Source organism: Crocodylus siamensis, chromosome 2 (assembly GCF_052110815.1).
Source record: "Crocodylus siamensis isolate JL-2025a chromosome 2, ASM5211081v1, whole genome shotgun sequence".
NCBI lineage: Eukaryota > Metazoa > Chordata > Crocodylia > Crocodylidae > Crocodylus > Crocodylus siamensis.
The window spans coordinates 126,443,875-126,468,650 of NC_143396.1; the positions used below are offsets into that span (position 1 = coordinate 126,443,875).

Here is a 24,776-nt window from a genome sequence, read left to right on the forward strand (position 1 = left end):
GACAGGAGCAGTGATAAGAGGGTGCCTTCTTTCTGCCTGGTCCCCCTAGGTGATCCTTCCCAGTGAGGGAACCGCCACACTTTCTCTATCCAAGCCTGGCTCATGCAGCTTGGCTGGAGTGGGGCAGGAGCTGCTCTGCGCCTGCCCCCCCCCCCCCCCCCGCAGTGCTGGCAGAGGAGAGGAGAGCAGGGGAGGGGAAGGAACATGCTGCTGAGCACAGAGGGGGAGGGAAGATACTTACCTGCTTGAGGGACTTTAAAAAAATAGTCTCCCACTCCTGCTCCTTCAGCACTGTCTGCCTGTCCTGGTGTGTATGTACTGGGTGAGAAGGGGCAGTGTGTACCCACCCCTGCTTCAGCACAGGTCACTGCTCCTGTACCTCCTTTATGAAATCCTGGATCTGTTTATGGGCATGGCTTCAGGAGCAATCTAAGGTAAGCTGAAGTATGGGAGGTAGCAAGAGCGATAAGCTACCACTCTTGCCATGGTGTAAAGTGTGTGCCCAGGGAGTGCATAGTAAATAAGTTCCTGGCTTTTCCTGCTGTGGATCACACCTGAGTGATGAAGCTATCCCTTGAACAGTCTCAGATTACAGACACTAAATTATGCTTGGCTCTGCAATCATGTTATCTTGGTGGCAGCTGCTGGAATTGCTTCCTTGGTTGTGGGGGTGGGGAGAAAGGAATAAAGGAAGCTATGTATTTTAACTGTTTAAGGAGTTCAGTGTAACTACTTAGCAGGGGGAAATTATACTTCTCTTTGGTCTTAAGTCATTATCGTTTGAATCTGTGCTTTGTTTTAAGCATTAGGAGCACTGAGAACTCGTTCTCGCCTCGGTAAATTACTGTGAAAGGCATCAAAAGTTTCAAATCTCCATCTGTGCTGGATGTTTCCCCCTGTAGCTGCAGTCAGAACTCCGTGAGGGGCTGATTATTGAGTATGGTCTGCAGTGTCTTGTGGTAGGAAGTTCCTTGAGGTCATAGTCTTCTTTTAAAGACAAATCTGAAATGTCGCTCCCTGCTGCACTGAAAGGATTTCTAATCCACTTATCATTGTACGTGTCTTTTGTGAAGTACTCACAGATCTACTCTGTGAGAGGAGTCACGTATTTTTGAAAACAGCATTTTACTTCAAATGAAAAGGTGTTTATTGGCGTTGGCAAGGAAATTATCCAAGCATGTCAAGTTTATCCTCATTTACTTGCACAGCTTTGCAAGGTCAGCTCTTTTAAATCAGGGCTTCCGTCAAGTGTGTTGCACGTGTCAGAGTGCCCTTGCAAATTCAAGTTGAATTGACTCTATTAAGTGAAAATTTCAGATAAGCTAGCTGTGTGAGCTGTAAGGGGTCATCTAAGTAGGCAGACAATGCAAATGAGTGATTTGACAAAGGGCTGGCACTTTGGGACAGTGTTAAAAAATAAAAAAGTGCATCAGTTTATCTTTCCTGTGATAAAACTAAGGCATTTCTGTTTGTAGAAAAAACTAATAGTGCTCATTCTTCAGCACGGTCCAAACAAAAAAGAAAAAAGTTATGAAATGAACTATTTTAACAGTTTCCATTGTGCAGGTCTTTCCCTTGTGGTCAGGCGCCCTAGTTTATTCTGACAGCCCATGGTGCTAAAAAGCAGCTTCTGGGATTGCTCACGTGCCATCTGTGGAGAATCCATTACAACGTTTCTACTCTTCCCACTTTCCTGGAAGGATCTGGCTAATATTTAAAGATCTTCCATTGCAGTGGTGCACATTAACAAAGGCTGAGAACAAAGGAAGTTGTCTTGGCGTTCATCAGGTTAATATCTACCAGAAGGAGATTGTTTGCAAAGGCAGCTACATCAACGAATCAATCAATCTTAGTTTCAAAGAAGCCATTTTCAAAACCCATGAATGTCGGTATTTTATTTTAACCCACATCAGAGGCTTTGTCTTGATACAGGATCTTTCAGTAATGTTCATGTGACCAGTTTACTTCTTTGGCTTGCCAAAGAACATCACTTGTACAATAATCATGAAACCTTTTCTTCAGTATTGTCAGAATTCCTCACTTCACAGCGCAAAGAAATGTAAGATAAGAAGCCAGTAAATCTTTAGAGTTTATAGAGTGGACATTGTATCTTCCTTTTGGCCATACACCTCTGTTAATTTATACTGAAAAAATTCCACTGTCTTTCAGGCCACAATATTTTGTTCCTGTGTCATTTTAGTACAAAGCTTTACTGAGGAGCATCAGCAACTCCAGAATGCTGTTCAAAAAATGCTGTTAAAAATGCATGGTTTTTGTTTTTTTTAAGCACTTTGCTATACAGGCGGCTAAAGTAATTGCAAGCTGCAGCATGTCTCTTCTGTCCTCTGGGTTACTGGTAATAAAGACACAAAAGCAGCACTGTATTTTTATCGTCTGCGGAAAACCATGCCATTCCCTTCTGTTCCTCTTTCTCTCTCCTTTCTCCCCCATCTATTCTGTTCTCTTCCTTACTAAGCTCCTGTTTCTCCCTTCCTAGTCAAAATCAGTTCACTCCTCCAATGTTCTTCATTAGCCCCAAACTCTCAGGTTCCCAGTCCACAATTGTCTTTGCACCTTCAGTCTCCATCCCCTGCCTCACAGTCATGGAGTATGGGGTTGGAGCTCAGCAGGACTAGGAAAGGAAGTAGCTTGGCAAGGTAGGGGCAGTTTACTGCCTGTTTATGAGAGGGAGCAAGGAAAGGAGTCAGTTATTACTGTTTGGGATATTTTATACTATGTTTAAGTAGAATGTTTTCAGTCCTGTTACCTTCCCCTGATTTCGTGAACCTAGCTCTGTGCATCTTTGTCAAAAAAAAATTAAGAGATACTTTTAAATATTGTTAAAATTATGTTCTGGCTCTCTTTACATTCCATCTTAGAAACTAGGGGTGTTTATAGATGTGCTCCAGGAGGTGTGTGTGGGGGTGGGGGGGTGCGCTTTAATTAGTGCAGCTTTGAGGGCCACGCTAATTAAAGTGCCCGGAGCATCATGTGTATCAGCGCTGAAAAATGACGGCTATGTGTTTTGAATTAAAGCATATTGAATGAGCTTTCAAGTGCCCCGCTGCCATTTGTAGTGCAGGGAAGCTGATGCACATGATGCTGGAGTCTGCTGGAGTGAGGTAATTACTTGAGATTAATAGAGTCTACTTTGACATGATATAATTACAGTTCATCAGAGCAGCCTCCCTGCATGTGTATAGGAACCCTATGGAATCAGTAGCATAACTAAGGTGGGACAACCAGGGCAGTAGCCCTGGGCATTGATTTGGGGGCAGGGTGGACTGATTTTAAAATGAGGTTGATTTAAATTATGTTTTAAGTCAGCAAGCAAGCCTGATTGAAATAATGGATTTTTATCAACTTTCTTGTTGTGTATTTTCATTTGTTTTTAAAATAAAGGTGTGTTTTCATTGATTGCTATAACAGAACATGTTGATTTACAACTAAATACAGTTTTTACAGCAGATCTGTTACATATGTTTCTTCGATACACAAACTAGATTGTGTGTGTGTATATATAGCTTAACATATTTTGATCGTTAGAAATCCTACGTTTTAGAATGCTATAAAGTGGTGAAATATGTATTTCTTATTCACTAGATGATTAACTTTTTGCCTATAATGTATCAAGTTGCACTATAATTAAACACACAAACTTGAATTTAATTAAAAGCACAAAACCACAACTTCAAATTTATGAAACAAAACTTTACGGTTTTGGATACAGAAACTTTTTTTATCAAAACATGGTGCACATTTGCAATTAATTTATTAAACACTAGTATTAACTGTTATAGTATTAGAAATATGAACTGTGGGTAGTTAATTAAACCATTTATTTCAGGTTAAATTAAACCACTTATTTCACCCTGGGGAAAAATTTCTAAAATGCCTAGGTGAAAGTCATTCGAACTTCCTAGTTGCCTAATTCTCTTCAAAGTGAGAGAGTCATTTTTTTACCTAGGCTGTGTTGAAATTTTTTACCCCTCTTCTTTCAAGTTTTTAGAAATCATAAATCTCATTCCCTTCCCTCTTTTTATTCACAGGCTAGAAAGAAAAATAAGTTTTCCTGCTTTTTCAACTCTCATTAGATGTATCAGCTTTGAATGAGCCAGTTCAGATGAAGAAAATGTTCTTTCTGCACCTGCTGCTAAAAGCTGTTTTAGCACTTCCACAAACTCTGCTTCTAGGTGCTTGGGTAGGGACTTCCACCAGTTCAGTGGTGTGACTCTCTTTAAAACATGCTCAGCAAATATGTACTGCTTGAATGGTTTACCTCTAGCCCTGAAATTTATTATGGTTGGCACGATTGATGGGTGATTTAGATGCCCGTATCATAACAACAGTTTTCTCTTTGGCAGTTAAGCCCTGGTACTTTGTTAAGAATATCAGCAAGAAAATGAGGTGGAGTAAGTGCTTGATCCATCCGTTTCATTACTTCCTGCAGTTTAACTTTGCTGTTGGGTATTTCTGGTATTAATGTTTCTTGAAGTTCTTTCCAAATTTCTAAACCATCTGCAGTACAGCAGCAATCTTTCTGTAGTTTGTCCAAGGCTATGGAAATAGGTTTTAGTGTATTCAGCATGCCTTCTACATTTCTCTTTAGTCCAATATTGACAACTCTAAGCTGTGATGCTTCCATCAGTTTTGTCAATTTTTGTTCACAGATGGTCATCAGAATAGGCCAGTTGTTAGTCAACCACTGAATTCCATCATGCATCTTGTGGGAGAGTTAGCTTGGATTTCCCAGGTCTTGTCAGTGTAGCTGAAGCAAATTGGTTGTTACAGAAGTATTTTGCAATTTCAGCAACACTTTCCTTTATACCTGAAGTACTTAAATCTTTGGGTAACGGAGGCAGAAAATAAGCATTGCACCCATATGCTACAAGTTACAGGTTTGCTTCATTATCTTCTGCTAAGTTTCTTCTCATCTTTGCTGCTTTTCCAGCATTAGGTTCCAACATTTGTGATGACTTTGCTGATCCTTTGCATCCACTAATAGAGACCCTGTATCCCCTGCAGGGTCAGGTCCCTAATACATGAAATATTGTGCCATGTTTTTAAAGCTCGTCATAAAAAATTAAGTGTTTTCTCCCTTGTTCCCATAAGAAGAAAATCAGCCTTTTATTCCACAGTTTTCATTGACTCAATGTATTTTATTTAAATTATTTTAGTAGATTGTACCGTATCCTATGCTGTATTAAATTTGGATTTCATTTTAAGATTAAGTATATTTTTAGAAAGAAAAACTTCATTATCACGTAAAATATTTGAATTAAAAATTGATTTTTTTTAAATGTAAAAAATAATCTTTTTTTTTAATCCACTGTGCTTGGGGTGAGGGGGAAAGGTGGAAAAGTAACAGCTGCAGCCATGCAACCATGCTGGTGGCACTGGCAGCTAGAAATCGTCATTGCCTCTGTATATTGCCCCTGCCTCAGGTGCTCAGTTAGCTTGTTATGTTTCTGCAGGGAATGTTATTTAGCTTTTCTTCACTTGACAAACTTCTTTCTTTCCTCTCTGCCTAGAGAGTACATCAGGGGTGGGCAATTATTTGGGCTCAAGGGCTGTTTAATGAGTTTTGGCAAGCTGTTGAGGGTTGCACACATATGTGCACTCGTGCACATACGTGCATGAGACCAGCATCCCCCACAGTGCCTGGGGGATGGAGTCTGGCCCCACAGGCCTTGTGCCGGCCAGACTCCATCTCCCAGGGCGCTGTGCAGTGCTGGGCAGGCAGGTGGGGCTGCTTCCACCCAGCATCCCCTGAGGTACCAGCAGAGGCTGGAGCTGGAGGCACTGACCACCAGTGAAGGCAGGGGTCCAAGCAGGGTCTTCAGGGCCTGCCATGTGCTGCCACTGCCCACACCACCTGCCCATGAGCCAGATAAAATGAATTGGCAGACTGAATCTGGCCCATGGGGCATATTTGTCCACCTCTGGCATAAGTAAAAATGGATGTCTCTGTGCTGTGGATTCATGTGAACAAGGAACACAATCTTGGTTTGTGTATCTGTGTAGAGCAGGGATTCTCCTCCCCCTGCCCACAGGCCAGATCTGGCTTACCTAGTCATGTCATCCGGTCCACAGAGCTGTCATCCAGCCCAGGGGGGCTCCTGGAAATGTGCTAGAGAGGGAACAGTGGCAGTGTTAATTCCTGCTGTCCTGCTGCCAAGTTTCTTGACCTCAGGGAAGCCCTGTAGGCTGGATAATGTTGCCCTGTGCAGCAGATTGGGCCCATGGACTGTCTCTGCAGAGGATCTGGCCCAGAAACTGACCCCGTGCCACTCACTCAGCTTGTGGGGCCAGGAGGTTCAGGAGGTTGGGCAGAACTGTTTTAGAGGATTATGTGCCCAATAGAGCTGCGCCCTCACCTACAATACACACCTCTAATTTCCACCCCACTTTGAATCCTGTGTCCATAGGGCAAGTGTCCTGGCTCTTCAATGCAAAGATTGACAATTTTTTGTTACTTATAAACATCAGCCCTGAGTGAAGAATTAAACTTGTCAATCCTTGTAGCACTAAGCTTTAGAGAGAGGCCTTTCCTCCCCACCATATGAATTAATCTGTCAGGCTGTCATATTTAAAGCTCTTGGTAATTCATGTTTGACTGATGCTACAAATTCTGAGGGCCAGAACCCCAGCTGGGATAAATCAGTGCCATTTATTGAAGTCTTTGGTACTGCACTGATTTACCCTATCTGAGAATTTGGCCCTCAGAGTCCTTATTGAGTCACTGAAGATTTCTGTAGTGCTTGCTCTATTTAATTTTAAAACCAAATCTATATTTTGCAGAAGGTGCACTCATAGATACATAGTCAGGAAAATGCATAGATGCAACACTACAAATCTGCAATCTCCTTTACAACAAAAATTAATTTCCAGTGGTGATGAAGGCATTGTCTGGCTCATTTCAGGAAAACTTTGTAAATCCTTTATCTGACCCTGAGCATCCACATCTGAGTGAATATTAATTTGGTCTTCTGTAGCCATTTTCACTTTTCCAGCCAAGGTTTATATACCCTTACCAAACTAACCCTGCTTCCTTGAGACAGGATCTGTCACATTGTGGACATGACAGTTAGAGAAATTAAAGTTAAAAAGGTTTTGGAATCTTTTTCTGGGAGAGGAATGTGAATAAGTTAAGACCTTTAGGAAGAAATCAGTGAGAGTGACATCACAGATTCTCCTTTTCTCCACTTACCTTGTTACTTACCCCACTTGGAAGTAGAGCTGAGCATGGCACTGCAAGAGCTGGGTTTGATCAGTCCATTATGCTAAACAGTATTTTCTTAGTTCAGGTACTATAGTGAGGGATCTTCTGGGGTCCAACATAAGGTGAGATTTAGTGATAAATCCAGTGCCTGATGCAATTGTGCTGAAGTTAGTAAAAACCTATTTTTGTAGAAAGATTGTCTTGAAATGAGTTGTTGCTCATCTTGTCTTGAGGGCATCAATGGTGATGTGACACAACATAAACATGAGATTTGCTGGGGTTGTTAAAGTATTTTAATCAGTAATACAACATATTTTCCTTTTTTCCTTTTGTTTTATATTTTCTGACTTATTTCAGTTACACAGTAGAAAATAATACACAGGAATTGCCATTTGGTCTATTTTGTTCCAAGTAGCCCGTACTAAGTACTTTAGAGGCTGGCACAAACAACAATTGCATTAGGGCAGTTATAAGATGACTTGCCTCCAAGGAAAAAAATTAACTTCCTTTCACTGGTTAGATTTTTGTCTGAGAGCATGAAGCAAAAATTCTCTTATTTCTTCCAAAAATCTTCCTTTTTTGTTATTGGGTATTCTTTATACATATCCTACATATCCAGTCTTTTTTGAATGCTGCAAAACTATTGGCTTCAATGGTATTTTGTGAGAATGAGTTCCATAGGCTTATTGAGCTGTTGGTGAAGAAGTGTCAGAGAACAAACTGAAAAGCATCATGCAGGTATCTCAGTCTTACCTAGCTAGCTGTTACTCTCTCTTTTACCACTGGAAAAGTAGAATTATGTGAAAAGTTTCAGGTTTGTGAACATGTTGTACGCAGTCAGAGTTGACATATATTGTTGTATCCATGTATAGGTTATGGGAGGAATAACTTGTATTGCCTCATGCACTGTTTTTAGCCGACCTACTTTTATTTAAAAATTTTTTTCTTTTCTTTTGTTTTAGGTCGTGTTTAATATGGTTGTAGAAGTGCCTCGTTGGACAAATGCGAAAATGGAGGTAATTCAATCAAGGAGATAAATTGCCTTGATTATGTAGATATTTGCAAAACTTGATGATGTTTCCCAAAACTTACAAAAAGTTATATCTTTTCATACAACATTTTTACTGCTGCGACATTTTTCAAGGTATGCTTAGTAGCGTTTAATTGCAAGAAATATAACTATTAAAGGGGGAATTTTCTATCCCTTGAGGTAGTACCTTTTCAATAGTCAGATGGATTTCAAGGTGTAGAGTATGATGTTGAGCAACATGAATGAGAGAGAAAACACAACCTAAAAACATTAGATTGCAGGATGATGTCCTGGGCTCGCTTCTACTGTCAGTAATTCATTTAATTTAGGATTTAATGCCTCCCTATGGGCTTTTCTAGTGAGGAAATGACAGCTTGCCAGTCCAGTTTTTGACTTTCTTGCATTTGCAAATGGCAAACATTGCCTTCTGCCCTGAACTGTTTAGTGGCACTTTGTTTCTTCTCAAGAAAAACGAGCTTTTGAAGTGTTAAATGCAGAGCCCAACTGGAGTGGTCCTCTGCTGTGTCACAATACAGAGGCTTGGGAATGCTTCATTTGTAGTCTAGGTAAAATGACTGTTAGATCTCGCAATAATTTACTTGATCCCTAGGTTTTATATTAATTTCAGGACTGCCTTCCATAATGTCTTGAGAACAGGGACAGGCTATTAATGGTTGTGGCAATGCCTCATCCAGAGCTTTAACATTTTTTTTTCCCTGATGCTGAAATAACAGTGAAGGTCATGTAAACTGTTTGCACTACCACAACTCATACATCTGGGAATCATAGCCCTGTTTTATTCCTCTTGGGTAATCTGCTTACATATTATGAGGGTATTGGGTGAAGGCTAAGTGTCCTCTTCCCCACAGCCCTAATTCATCTCCATTCTTCAAAGGTTTAACTGGTTGTCTAGGTTACCTTTACATTTATTTTCTTGTTTGACACCTTTAAGGCACTCTGCTGTCCCACTGGGAGCATGCCCTGATGTACTTCTTTTGACAGCCTTATGTGGTTTCTTTATACCTTGCTTCTTGCAAGGATGCAAGCAGTGGCTGCTTTTAGTTGACCCAGTAACTTAGCGGCATGCAGAAGCTCTTGAGATACCGCTGAGGTAGGGGTCGCCTTGCATCCTGCCAGAATTCTGACAGCATAAATAGTAAGAAGAAAACATACAAATATTTTGGCCCCAAAATATTTATTACACCCTACAAGTTAAAGCAGCTCAACAGTCTTGATTTTAAAGACAGAAATGAACATCAACAGGAAAACATTAACAGCAATATCAACATGCGGCTCTCCCAAGTGACATTGACCATTGTGCAGTTTGCACAATGCAAATTGCCGGTATCTCTCACTCCTGACTCGCAGCTTCCTGGGGCCCTGCCAGTGCCCCTCATTTCCAGCCTACAGCCCCCCACACCCTGAACCCTCCTGATACCCCTTACATACAAACGCTGTCCCACGCTCCCAGGCCACAGCCGCCCAATGTGTGGGGCTGCAGGTAGGTGTGTGGGGCAGGGGGTATGTGTGGGGGGGGTGCGTACCCCTCCCCTCCATTTGTACACCTACAGCAGGCAAGGGATTCTCCTAGCATGGGCATGAGCCACCTCTGCGGCCCAGTGGGTGGGACCTGGCACAGGGTGGTGAGACTCATTGCTGCTGCTGGGACCCCCACACCAGCTGTACCACCCGCAGTGTGAGAAGTAACAGACTGGGGGGATGAGGCTGCACTGCCCTCATCTTATCTCATTGCCAGCTGCTCACGCACTGGGCCATGGTTCTACTCTGGCACCCTGGTCTGGCCACTTTTGCCACCACTCCCTTCAGGCTGCCTGTGCTGCTTGCCACCCCCCCCCCCCCCCCTCCAGGATAGAGGCACAGTGTGAGGGGAGCGGCAGTGGCTAGGCCATGGCACGTGGCTGTGGCCTGGCATGCTGGTGGCAGGAGCAGGTGAAGGAAGTGTGACCCCCCTCCCATCTGTTTATTTTTCATGCTTCTGGCAGCACAGCTGGTGCAGGGCTTACGATAGTGGCAGCAGTGGCGGTAGCAATGAATTTTGGTCCTCCTTCCCATGCCGGCACCTGGCCACTCGATCATGGAGGCAGCTCCTGCCTGTGCCAGTCCAGCTAGGCTTCAGCCCTGTGTCCACTATAAGCACACAAATTTTGGGGTGCACGTGGCTCCCTGTCCCTCCAGTGTGTTGTCTGTTCCCCCTGCCTCCCTGATGCACTGTCTATGCCTTCCTCACCCCCACCACCAGGGACTTACCTGCGGGGAGCTGCTCTCCATCCTGCCTGCCACGTGCATGTGTATATGCACACATGCACGTAGTGCCCTCTGCCTGATCACCCTCCTCTTCTCCCTTAGCCCCAAGCAGCCCCTTGCAGGTTGCAACTCTGGCAGTCTGCAAAGGGAAACCAGTGCTTTCTTGTGTTTTTCTCCTTTAAAGTAGAAAATCCACGATTTCACATATTTTTTCCTTGTTTTTCTGTGATTATTTGTGACCCTTTCATATATTTTTGTGACTCACTTTTGGGTTATAACCCATGGGCTGAGAAACGCTCTAGATGAGGCCTCTCTGTATGAAGTTTTTCTTGTGTGGTTCTGAAGTTCTTTATACCAAAGTCACTGAAATCTGTCTTAAGACAATTTCTTCCCTGTTCTGTCCTCTCAGACCACATTTCTTTTATATTACTGGTTTTCAACCTGTGGTTGGGTCTGCAGACTGTCTAAGGGGTCCACAAAAGATGATTGTGATAAATTCAAAGTCTCTGAATACTCACACTTACCATTCAAAGGGGTCTGGACCTCCATGGAAATTTTTTAGGGGTCTGCAAATGAAAAAAGGTTTCAAACCCACTGTTTTATGTCATTCTGCCCTTTGAGCCTGCTCAGGCTCCTTGGACCTCACCCAGATTTTCCTAAAATAATTTTTTCTGAAGCCAGACTCTGCCCGTAGCTGGCAGGAGCCCAGCTATGTTCATTTTTGCACATCTGGAGCAGCATCAGTTATCTCTATGAAGCTCTTCCAGATTTCTAATGTCAGGATATGGTTAACAGTTGGTATAATCCTGACTGAAATGAGAGTTGTACAAATAATAATATCAACTTGTGGAGAAGGTTTTGCAGTTAAGTAATATACAAAACTGACTGCAGGCACAATATCCCGTTCAAATATTTTGTGAGAGGATGGAACTTCTTTAGGCCAGTTTCACTGTTGGTGTTAGAGGTGGTTTCAGGCAAGCACTGAGTATAATTTACTCAGAAAACAGATGTGGAAAGTAGCATAATGCTTGTCTGTATGGGTAAGCTGACTGGAACAGCTACTGTGGGATAAGATATTCTGCAGTAAATCTGACTAGGTCCCTGCAAAGTTTTTGTACTCCTTTTTCCTTGATTTACTTACAGATTTCTCATCTGTTTGCTGTTAAGTGGCAATGCACGAGAAGCTTCGCATGCATGTGGAAGCATACGTAGCAGGATGGCGATTAACAGTGGTATGATGCAGAAATTTCCAATTGCTGGCAGAGCTCCTGCTCTCTGATCAACTTGTGCCATCATTTATCTCACTGTTGAACTTGACTCATTAAGTGCAGAGGCTTCCAATTTAAATTTCTTTCAGTATTTATGACAAAACTCCTTATAATATGACTTTCCTTGTTTGGATCCAGGTTTTTTTGTCTCCTTCAATACTTCACGCCAGTGTTTAAAACATTAATAACAAGCCTGTTTTTGAACATGACCCTTGAGATTTACAGTGAGGCTATTGCACTTTTTTTAAAGCTCTACAAACCGCAGGTATACAGTTTCTGCTGCCCAGAAGGCAACTTTTTAACTAGTTGGGTCCAGGATTAATTGCCATCCATTTTAGAATTCTCTTCTCTCTTTCTCTTTCACGATCTGATTAGATTGCCACCAAGGAGCCGTTGAATCCCATTAAACAAGATATAAAGAACGGCAAGCTTCGATATGTAGCAAATATCTTCCCTCACAAGGGTTATATATGGAATTATGGTGCCTTCCCTCAGGTAACATTTTTGTTATAATGGTGAAACTTTTCTGTCTTCTGAGTAAATTGCCTTATAAATCCTGAGCACTGCCTGAATGCAAATCAGTTGCAAGAAGGATGTTTCTGTTTGATAGATTTGTAAATTAGGATTTTCTTTATGCATAGCTTTATTGTATCCATAAATTTTTATCAGAATTGCGGTGTGTGCGCGTAAATAAATATGCACTATTTCAGGAAGGAGTTAAATATTTAAGGAACCTTGAGCTTATACTTTATGAATCTCTGTGCTGTGTATGACAGGATTATATTGTCATCCGTGTATCATTCAAAAGTACTTAAGCCGAGTTGTATTAACATTTTTCCCTTAAACAAGATGGTTATAATAAATTCATATAGCTATTCATATATGACAGTGTAAATAGTAATTGGAATCTCTTAAAGTCTTTGGCAATGGGGAAAATATAAGGATAGTTCTTTTTCAGATTGATTCTACTTGTCTTTTTTTAACCTTTTAGATTTTTTCTGGTTCTATTGTATTTTTAAAAATTTCCATTATTAGTGTTAATCAGTGGCTGAAATTCAAAACTTGATAAAAATAAAGAATAAAATGAATGGTAATTTAACACAATAAGAGAATAAGAGTAGCAATACAAAATGTGTATTTGTGTGTACCCAGACTTAGTACTGAAAGATTTCAAACTAACTTCTTCAGAGAATGGTATCCTCTTGTTTACCCAGAGGACATCCACTGCATAAGCATTAACATGTCAACCCTGACCTGGAGATGCCTCCTCCAGTAATAGAGGATAGTAGTTCTATCTTTGTCCTATCTTCAGAGATAGCTGACAAGTTTCCAGTGAGTTAGGTGACAACCAACTCCATTTCATGAAAGATTTGGAAGTTTTAAAACTTGTTTTCACTCAAGTACAGAACGAAAAATGAGACCTTTTAAATCTTTTCATGGAAAAAATCATACACAACCAATGGCCTAGTGATCAAGGCATTCACAAGAAATGAGGGAGACCCAAGTTCAAGCCTCTTCTCTGGATGTTTGGCACAGGGATTTAAACTTGCGTTTTCAACAACCCCAGCATATTTTGATGAAATGGCAATTTTTGACATACATATACAAAATGGTTTCAATTAAAAAGTTTAGTCCTGCTCTACAACTAGTTCCCATTGCAAGATGAAGACTTATTGGGAATGTTCTTGGGAGCAAGTGTGAGGTTAAGAAAATGTTTCATAGAGCCCACCAAAGAGAAATTGCTAAATACTTGTTTTGTCCCTAATGGCCCAGACTGAGTATCAAGCAGTGATCTACTAATAAAAGATGTGTGTGAATGGGTAATAACTGTATTTTATCATATATAACATGTAACTTTCCCCGCAAATATCAGCCCCCGCCCCAGAAGGACTATGAGTATTAGGCAGGCAAGTTGATTTTCTGCTTGGGGTTGGAAGCAACATGGTTTGATTCCTCCTTTGCAGTACAACAACTATGGTGTTGCTGTTTAGGTAGCTGAGGGAATCAGTTGTCTTAATGGCTCATTTGTTCTTCACTCTGCAGGTGTTAGGGATAGTCTCTTATTTTTTAATGGTCATAATGTTCCACTAATCAAGCTAAACTTTTTAAGGGAAATTTTGCTAATTTTGCTGTCTGTTACATGCTCTCAGTTTCAAAGCCTCTTCAGCTCTTTTCAAAACCATAGATCCATCCATGGAGGTCAGTCTTCATCAGCAGACAGGGACTGAGCTTTAGTTATGCAGGAAAGGGAGCACCCTCAGACAGTTGAAGATTAGGCTCTGTCCCTAATCTATACAGCCATAACTCTGGAAAAATCTTTTTTCTTCTGCCTTTCAAAAACAAAGTATGTATTATATTTGGGAGCATCTTATTTGTGAGAAAATCTGGTAATACTTAAATGTTAGTGACTACAAAAACAAATACTGATGGTATGTGGGTAACAGTATATTCAATGGAAAAGCAGCAGTGGATTCAAGAGAGGCCCTCCATTTCAAAGTGGAAGTTTATTTTCCATTGTTCTTACCTGGAACAAATTAAGGTTTGCCCGAGTTTAAAATTCTGGATTAACACTAGCGCCATCACCATTAGCCGGTATAGGTAGAACAATGGCAACTCCACTAATGAATCTTATCCTTCAGACAGTAGTCTTCAGCGGGATGTGAGAAAAGTAAGTCTTGTGGTAGCATTGTCTGGATAGTAAAGGAGCTCCTGCAATGATGAATAGTCCTGCTGTCATTTTCCTTTCTCTGCTTCATCAGCATGAAATGGTGGCCTTAATAAATCAGTAAAATGTGCAGCAAATACATTTTATTTAGCAAGTGCATGAGTTTAACTTTTTGAAAGTTCACTAAATGCAAACCCCACTAGAGACAATGGAAAGACTCTGATTTGGTCAGGCCCGTAGCCTGAAACTGCTCTTTACAAGAAAATGTCACATTATTTACCTTTTGTAGTTCAGAGGCAGAAACATCCAGATTTGAGGCATTGTAGCAAAAAATCTTTTAAATGATCTTAGAGCTATTTTACTAACAGAGAGGAGGCAGTACATGAGAATGCCTTGGAAAAAATTTGATATCTGGGTCTTTTCTTTCTCATCCAGATGGGCTGACCTAAATAACAAGCCCTTGCTTTGGGGCTATGTTTTGCTCCGTGATTTCTAGTACGTTCATTATTTGAAAGAGAGAATGGAAAAATCCCCAAGTTGAAACAATTACCTACTTTGAAAGGCTAAAAAAGCTACAAAATGAGTGTCACTAATAGCAGTGAAATAACTTCTGATGATAAGCACTTACTAGCAGTGGAATGATTAAAACAATGCTGTTGTTAGTTTTAAAGATGACAAAACCTTTCCTTTTAACTATCCTGACAAAGTGACGGTAACTTCATGGTCAGAGACAGGAGCAGCACTGGAGCAGAGGAGCCAGCATTTGAAAAATTCCCATCCTGCTTGGGACAGTGACATCTTTTGAAAGTGCCACTTGGTTATAATATGGCTTTGTGACAATATCAGGAGTGCAAGCCATAAATAAATAGTGGGTTTCCAGTTGTAAAAGAGGTTGGGTTTTTTTTTGTTTTAATATCATATTTAAAGGAAATTGTACTCCTTTCATTGTACCCAGCCCTCTGAAAGATCATAGGATCATAGGCATTTGTCAGCAGGGATTTGTAGCTTGCACCCAGGGTCTGTGATGGGCTCTGACCCTAATTTTTAGCAAAAATTGGATTTCTTACCACTGCATCTTGACTGCCATGGTGACATATGCTAGCAGAGGTATTCTAGCAGGTACTACAGTCAAATCTTCATTTTGCAGTTTAGAGACATAGAAATTAAGTGGTATGTTATGGATTGAGCAACAAAGAAAAACAGTCACATAAGCGTTTAAATAGGCGAAGTTTAAACATGGATCATACTTGGTTGAAAATCAGATCAAGAAGTAGTGTCCAAACAAATGGTTTGTAGACTATAAAATCTTTGATGATTCTGACAGCACACACAAGTTCATAACTTCTAAAGTCAGAAGAGAGCATTTTGCCGACCTAATCTGATGTGCTAGGTAATGTAGTCCATAGTCTTTTCATCCAGTAATTTCTATATCAAGTTCAGTAATTTCTGTGTGATTTTGAGCATATATTTTAAAAACAATCCCAGTCTCCCGTTAGCATTTTTACCTGAAGAGGGTGTTGCTTGGTTAGGTGTGTTATCCAAGTTCATGAGATTTCCTATCTTCTTTGACTAATCGCATCTTTTGCAAGAACGCGGGCGAACTATGATTTTTATTAATCTGCATAACTTGATGGCAAGAAAAAAGAATTGTAACTGAAGTTTAATAATTAAACTTGTGTTTCTCATTCTTTTAACAGACTTGGGAAGATCCAAACCATACAGATAATAGCACAGGATGCTGTGGGGATAATGATCCTATTGATGTTTGTGAAATAGGCTCAAAGGTTTGTCTTAATTGCGAAAGTTATTTTTAATATTTTGGCAGCAGCTTTTTTTAATAGAGGGGAAGAAGGGGAGCAGTCAGTGAGAAGAAGAGATTGCAGTAGTCAGGGCTGGAGGATGATGAAACATGGGAAAAATTCTCCTATAAAGCAGAAATGGGTGTTTTAGAGAGAAAGCAAGAACCCCTATTATGTAGAAGAGCCTGGCTACTGAGTAAGGGAGAAAAGCAGAGTTGACAAAAACAACTTTTAAGGCTAAGTAACTGGCAAGAGAAACCTAGTTTCTGATGGTATTAGAGGAAGGAGAAAGAAGGAAAGAGAGAGTGCAAGGCTTTGGCAAGATAAATATAAAGAATTCATTTTTTTAACTCATGTACGATTGGGAAAAGTTGTCTGAAAAACAATGGAATTATGCTGGACTGCCATGGGAGTTAACTACTGAGAGATAAAATTGATGCTGTGAAAGTGGTTAATATCACCCAGAGATAAGAAAGGCTAGAGATGGCAATCTGATAGAGTTTATGGCATACTGCTGACTGAGATGGGTATAAGAAGTGATATGAAATGTTATGTGAAGTAGTAAGAAGGGGAGTTTATGATCTGCAGGGAGCATACATTAACATGTTACTTCTCTGTCAGTGCTGTGCTAGGGCATTGGCAAGGCTCTCATTTCTGCTTTTTACTTATGTGTTGTACAATGTTGTTGATGTTTCTGGTTTTGTGCGTGAGGGTCTGACGTGGTGATACTGGGGAATCTTGGGTACACAGTTGCCTACGAACTGAGGGGATTGGACTGTGTAGTCCAGGAGGCTCTTTTCATTTTAAGAAGGAGAGAAGTCATCCAAAGGCGATGGCCCTTGAGATCCTGGAGAAGCCCCTTGGAGCATCCATCTGAGAGGGAGATTGCTACGGTTAAAAGCTGTTTCAGTGAAGGGGAAGGGTATATATTTGAATTCCTGGGGATCCAGAAGAGAGTTGGAGGAGAAGAAGTGACTACAGCTAGAATAAACACTGGCACTCTTGGGGCTTGCGGGGAAAGGAGAAGATCAAGTTGGGGTTGTATTGGGGAAGTCAGTAGGTTCCATGTAGTTGTGGCTAGGTTCCATGTAGCTTCTATAGATGTAAGTTCACAGAAAGAAGCTGAGAGAGAGAGAGAGGAGGGATTAGAAAACGAACAAGTGATGTCTGAGTCGTGGAGCGGGGTGAAGATTTACAGGATGTGGGGGGGTGAGTGGGGAGGAGCTGTGATGCAAAATAGGATAAGGGAAGAAAATTCTTGTTAGAATATGTCAGTTTTCTTTTTGATTAAATTTCTGAGATCCTTGATCAACTGTTAGAAATGGAGGGGAGAGAATGGCAGATAGGCATAGGAATCAACCAGGGATAGTATTAAAAAAACCACATTTTTCCCTTGCCAACTCTGGAATATATATTCTTGGCAGAGCAACAAACCACTTTGTCTATGATAATACAAAGAGGTTGTGAATGTGTATCCTTTCTATATCTTTCTGAGACTGTGGTGCTATAATTCAGGTTCGATCTTCTGGTGAGATTGTTCAGGTGAAAGTTCTGGGAGTTCTGGCTCTTATCGATGAAGGAGAGACAGATTGGAAGATTATTGCCATCAGTATGGATGACCCAGAAGCTGAGAAAATCCATGGCAAGTATCTTTATGTCTCTTTACTTGATGCATGTTTCAGTAAATGAACTGTGAATCAGGGGATAACCCTGGAATTCAAAATGATTTATGTCAGAAAGTGGGTCTCATTACCTGATGTCCAGCTCCAGATTTAAATATGTGCACTTTGCTTTTGATTGTATGCCCAGGAGAGCACTATTTGACTCTAACACGTGGACAGAAAGAGGCAGCTAGCCAAAAAACAATGGTGTGTGTATTCATTTATTCTCTTTGGCATGAATTCAGATGCCTTCTTCAAAGAGTGCGTGCCTGGATCTTACACTAACCCTCGGGGGGGTAGTGCGTAGCTCAAGATTCCCTCAGAAGATCTGTCGTGCAGAGCGCCTTATGAGAGAAAACTTAAGTAATAGTAGTTGGAAAGCAATATAAAGTTTCATCCCTTGCCACATCAGCACTCTTGCAAATGAGTTTTACTTAGAGCACCTTCTGCATGAGGATTTTTAGTTCATGTTAATATCAGAGGTACCTCTTTGCACAATGAGGATGTCCCTAAATTTTCAGTGCCCTGCAGTCTTTGGCTCTGGTTCCCATGCCACTGAGAAGTATCACCATATGAAATTGGTTGGTGGTCCCCTCTTAGCTTGAGCTTGAGCTTGGCATTGCAAATATGTTAGGGCCATTTGTGGTAGCAGTAGCTTTCTTTGTTGGTAGTGTCATCAAAGAAGACAGATGTTAAAAGACAACTCGGTGCTGGCAGACATGCAGGTCCCTGCGCTAACCCATGGGACTTTGCATAAAGTACCTCCCTAGACATTTACCTGTTGGGTGGGGGGTGTGGTTCGGGGAGGTGGGTATCAAGCCTGCCTGCCTGTCCCACCATCAGCTGGGCTGATGCAGCCCCACCACCCACTCCAAGCTGGGGTGCTGTCTGCAGGAAGGGATGGGAAATGGGGAAGGGAGAGGGAGAGCTGCTGGCTGGGGTTTACGTGGGCTGAACTGAAGGAGGGGGGCGGGAGAGAGGCCATGAGGTGGGGGACTCCAATACATGTGTCCCCCTACTTCCAGCTCGGGTCTGGCAAACCTCAGCCTGCAGCTCCCGCTCCCTTCCTGCAGACAGCACCAGGGGTGGGACTGGGCTGCATCACGCTGACAGATTGACCGTAGAGAACACAAGTTCGACTCAGAGGTCGTGTAGGTGGGACTTCGGCTCATTGCCTGACTGAAAAAAATCAGTTGTTTGCACTTCAGATAGATGAATCAGCAGATATCTCAAACAGTGCAATTTTGTGGGGTTTTGTTTTTATCATGGTGGGACCAGGGTTTTTTGATGAAATGGATGGTGGGATGTAAGGTGCAAATGGTTGAGAATCACTGCCCTAAGGCATTCCACTTTAGAGAGGGCTTCATCTGATCCTTCATTAGATGAGGGTTAATTTGTTGCGTGATCAGTCACTTTTTAAAGTACTCTGCAGTTGTGCATGCGTGGCACGGCATGGCTGTAGAGTGCCAGTCACACGACAAATGTAACTGCTGTCTGTACTGTCTATGCTAGACACCTCTAGCCTTTTAACATAGTCTTTAGGGGCTATCTTAAAAAAAATGTTATTCATCTGAAAAGCACTTACCTACAGGAGTGAAAAATGGTAATGCTGGTATGTCCTAATCCTGAAAGAAATGAAAAGAAACTAGTTTTTTCAGTGCTTATTTTATAAATACTTTTTCCTGTATATAGCTGGTCTTCTATTTTCCCCTGTTTTGATTGGATTTTTTGCCAAACAACAAGAGAAAAAACCAGTTAAAAGATAACAAAATATATTTCTAAGGATAAACGTGGGATCATATAAATTACTGAAATTACTATACTTCAGATGGGCAGTGTCCCCTTCAGTTGCCATGGATGACTGAGGGTTTGTACACTGCATACTGCAGTATAGTATAGAGATACCCACATTAGATCAGGTACCAGAAGCAGTCTAGCTGCAGTAAGACAGAACTTTTTGTTTCTTGGTAAATTATTCCATGTGCAAATCTGTTCCTGCTTCTTGTACATATGGTACCTTGAATACCTCTGCTGTACACTGCAGACTATAGTGAAGACATGCCCCGAGCTACCTTTCTGTACTTCCTGCAAACAATACTTTCAGAACAGCCCTGAGATATCTTAAGGTAGAGGAAGGGATGTTTTCACTTTGCTTGTATTATACCTATTCTTTGGCTAAACAGAACTTCGCTTTTAATAAATCAAATCATTGAAAATGATGGGACTAAATATTGAGCAATGATTTGCAAGTTTAATTAATATGTTTTGAGACCAAACGCTCTATTTGTTTGCAAGTATGTAAGGAATTGTTCTGATAAGCTACTGAGCCATTTTCCTGGTGGCTGAGTGCAGTGAGAAAGCAAGTTGTTCCCCACAGCACTGGGCTGCTGTTACTTAGATGGCCTTCCCCTTATTGTTGTTGAAGATCACCATGACTTTGAGAGCACCTGTTAGTGATGAAAGGGAAGGAACCTTTTGGGTTAGTGTTGGTTAAAATTACTGGGGCAGATTAATTGCAGCATCGTGTTTCTGCTGGCCTGTACTTCTGGCTGTGGCTGAAACTAAGACGTTTAACTTAAGGAAAGAGGATTCTCTCAGTATTTGAATCGAATATACTCACACTTTCCGTAATTCACAGTGCAATGGGTGCCATCATAAATTTTAAATAAAAATTGATATCCCTGCTAAGTGATCTTGACAATTAATCAGTGTCATGTTTAAAAATATTTCTTTTTTTAACTTCTCATCCTTTCTTGCACCGTAACTGAATCTGGTTGAGGAAGCTCTTGGCAAGACACAAGTAGAATATATGCAAGAGTGAAATGCTAATGTTTGGTGCAGTAGCTCCAAATCTGTTTTTAGTTTGATGAATATTTTTGCCCTAAAGGATTTGGCAGGGCTATGACAGAGCTGCAGTCCCCTTGGAACTGTAACATGGAATATTTAAAAACGGTTCAAAAAACCAAAAAAATACAAGCTGTTGCCTGTCATCTGTATATGCACACACTTGTTTTCTCAAGGAGAATATTTACCTAGCTATCCAGAATATTTTGGGTTTTTTTGTAACCCTGAAATTTGATCATGTTCCTCCACTGTCTCTTTCCAGTAAGAAAGAATCTGAACTTGAAGCATAATCAGTCATTTGAATAAAAAATTACGAGAAAAATGTACTCTCTATTAATCAGATGCAGAATGTTCCTTATATTTAAGATAATTTCACTTCAGAGCCTGTCTTGCACACTCAGCTCTTTTCTTTAAAAAGTTCTCCATCTGCTTCAAAAAAACTTGACTGTAGCTTTCAGTGTTAAGCAGTGATCCCTCTGCAAACAAACAAATCTGTTGGCATGTTCAGTACAAGATGTCCCATTATACTAGACTTCTCTCTCTTCTGAGACATGATTTTTTAATTTAAATGGACAGTAGCTGTAGATAAAACTGAGACATTTCTCTCAATAATAGTTATGCTGTTGCCTTATGGTATATCTACTGCCTTACAGGGATAGATGAGACTAGGAATTGCTTTCTAAACCTCTCTCTAGTCATTTTATACCATTTACTAAATGTCTGCAATTGGGTTGAGAATTCTCATATCTGGTCTCTGCCTGGCAGGTTCATAGTCTCCAGTGATGACTGGGGGGAAAAATTCTCAGACACCCAAGTGGTATGTGCTTGGAAATCATATGGTGTGTGTTAACTTTCTTGCTGATTTAAACACACACCAGGTAGTCCATATATTCCTGTTGTGGGATTTTGATCATTCTCATGACACCAATTGATTTCTGAAGACTTGACAGAATTTAAAATGGAGCAATCCCAGTTTTCTGAGCATTTCTCACTGTTCATTTACAGTTCTCTAAAGGACTCCAATCCTGCAGGCATTTACTGATAAATGCTGGTTTAAATTGGAAAGCCTGCCTAGGACTCTCTCTCACACAGAGTAGAGAAAAACCTGGAGTTTACAACTGCAGTACCTATGACTGACAAGAGGAGCTTAGCATCTCTTATAAGTGGTGTTTGGGAGCATGGGTCTAAGTACTTTGGACTGCACCTTGTAATATTTTATGTTACATATTACAACTTAAATTGGAAGAGGCATGGACAAGCTCTATGTCAGTCAAGCTGTACATCATACACAACAACATTTCTCTTTGGGAGGGAGAGATGTAACAGATCAATATCAAAGGATAACGGTAAAAATTGATATGATTCAGATCTGTATGAATCTGTAGCAATGCAGGTATAGCAAAACTGCATCAATTTTAACCCTACTTCAGGGTCCAGGTTACGGTGATTTTAGCTGATGTGTGTCACTACAGCATCATGTAGACATAACAGTAAACAGCTGCAGCCCTGGGCAACTGGTGCTTCCTGAGTCTGGAGGGGTACCCAGAGAAGCCAGTGACAGGGATGGGGCTGGTGAGCACCCACAGAAGCTGGGGACAAGGTTGGCAAGCACCTGCAGAAGCTGCTGATGGCAGTGGTGGTAGGGGATGGGCTTGTCAGGGGGGTCATGTGCACCCCGCTACCAGCTGCCTATGGCTGCAGCACAGACCTGAGCAACAGCTCCCCTGCTACCTTGAAAGTGCTAAAATGTAAGTTTATCCATAACTACTAGGGCTATACGAAGCTTTGGTAGCCGATTTCAATTTGGAGGAGGTTTGGCCCAATTCAGGCCTGAATCTTCAAATCTGAATCAAGTCAGGAGATCCATTAAAAGGTCCAAATCAAATTGGAAATCTCTGAATTGATTTGGATATTCAGGCGGTTCCTGCTTGCCACCACAGGGAGCTGTACCTGGGCTCCATGCTGATAAGTGGGGAGGGGACCATGGGGGACCCCTGCCCAGACCCATTCCCCACTGGCTCCCCCAGCCCCCCGCCTATGGCTGCCCCACCTGGCCCCAGTGTCCAGGCACTTAAAAAAAACCAAAACAAATAAAACCCCAAAACCCAGCAGCGCTCAGTGGCTGTAGCAGCAGCAATCAGTGCCTATGAGGGCTCATGGCAAAGCCCCTGCATGCAGCATGGGGCAGTGGGAGGCAGCAGGGACCTTCGCCACCCGCCCCCCCCGCCCAACACCTGGTACCTGCATGGCAGCTGTAGTGGTGGAGTGTGGCTTGGCAGGGTGCCACGGGGCTCTGCATGCTATCTGGGAGCTGGGCCTGCTCTGGCTGAGCGTTGCCGGGCTCCAGGTGATTGCTGGAGCCGCCCCAGCTCTGGGACACTGCGCTGTGCCCTGCCGAGCCGCACTGCACTTGCGCGATGTGACAGCTGCCACGCGGGTGCCAGGGGGGTGGGGGGCAATCCCCGCTGCCCTGTGCTGTGCGGGGGGGGTTCTGCCATGAGCTCCCAGAGGCCCCAATTGCTGCTGCTGCAGCCAGTGAATGCAGAGCTTTTTTTTTTTAAGATGATGGGGCGAGTTGGGGCAGCCATGGGGGCCCAGGGGAGTAGGCAGGGGGCGGGGCCCTGCTCACCGCTGCCACATCCCTTCTGCCAACACTGCTGCCACCTGTTTGATTCAGAGGAGGATCGACTTGATTCAGCAGCCGAATCAAAACAGGATGTGATGATTCAAATCACCTAATCGAATCACTGTCTCTCCGAATCTGCTGAATCCAAAGCTGAATCAAATACTTGCTGCTTCTGCAGAGAGGGAGGTAAATGTGGAAGTTTCCATTTGTGTGTGTGAAGAACCTGTTTCATAAAATGTGTGTGTATCTATATGAGTGGTCCATTTTCCAACCAAGCAGCTGCTACCCAGATGACCATTGCTGGATGCAGTGAAGTAATTTAAGGATGAGGAAATGGGTTGGATGTATGTCTAAAACCTCTCTTCCACTCTGAAATTTTAAATCTTAAAAAGCATTACAGCTCTTGGTTTTTGTATAATGTTTTGGCCAAAAGGAGAGGCAAATTCTTGGAGTAGAGATGCTTCCTGTCTGCTTGCCTCATAGTTGGACTTTTTCATATACTGAAATTCACACATATATCAGGTTCAATTTACTTTTCCTGAAAATTGAGAGCTGAATATTCGGGCATGGTTTTTTTTCTGCAAATGAAAAGCCGCAAAATGATGAAACATTTATATTGGCCAGGTTTGTTTTTTTCCCCAGAGTGGGTGATTTGAAAAGCTGCTTCTGAGAGGTCTTACAAATGCCTATTTTTTTTGTAAAGTAATTGAGCCCCTTTCCTCAGGAAATCAGGCTATTTTAAGGTTTTTCAAGTTTTAAGTGCCAAAGATCCGTAAATTAATGGGATCTGAAAATCTTTGCAAATTGGTTATTGGAACAATACCTGTGAATAATCCTATCTGTAAGTGAGTTCTACCAACATAGGTATATTTATAATTTAGAGTATTGCCATAGTTATTGCATAGTATCAAGATCCCTTTCTCCACAAATAAGATACACTTTGCTGTTCATAAACGGATTACAGGCCAGTGGGCAGTGTTTGCTGTTCTTCATTGTTTTTTATTCATTGTAGGTAGTGACCATACATGGCCTAGTAACATCTCTTAAATTTTAAGCTATGTGGCTGATCCTTAACTGAAAATAAAGCATATTGCCTTATTTGGCCTCGCATACTCCATATATCCTTCTGTGTGGGATTACATTTAGAGGCAGATCACGAAAGCCTTTGTTGTGAATTTGTGTAAGCATTCAACATAAAGAAATGAATTATCTGTACTGGGGCTCTTTTCTCGCAACCTCTCTCCCATTCTGGAGAAAATTCAAATGCCTTTATATGGAGTGTAGCCGCTGCTTCCTGTAAATGTTTATAAGATGTTATTAAAAACATATGTCCTCTCTTCCCACAGACCTTGTTTAGAAAGCTTGCTGCAAGCATGTTGTTTTAGCTTTGCTTGCA

General features: G+C 41.6%; 1 protein-coding gene across 2 annotated transcripts in view; it reads left to right on the forward strand.

Annotated features, from left to right (window-relative positions):
• PPA2 (inorganic pyrophosphatase 2) overlaps nt 1-24,776 on the forward strand; it is a 60,298-nt gene that overhangs the window by 10,082 nt on the left and 25,440 nt on the right. For both annotated transcript variants that reach the window (XM_090036767.1, XM_090036766.1), the window contains exons 4-7: nt 8,185-8,238; nt 12,161-12,280; nt 16,148-16,234; nt 17,765-17,891. In XM_090036767.1, coding sequence (XP_089892893.1) covers nt 8,185-8,238; nt 12,161-12,280; nt 16,148-16,234; nt 17,765-17,891 — 388 coding nt within the window. The remainder of the gene's footprint in view (nt 1-8,184; nt 8,239-12,160; nt 12,281-16,147; nt 16,235-17,764; nt 17,892-24,776) is intronic.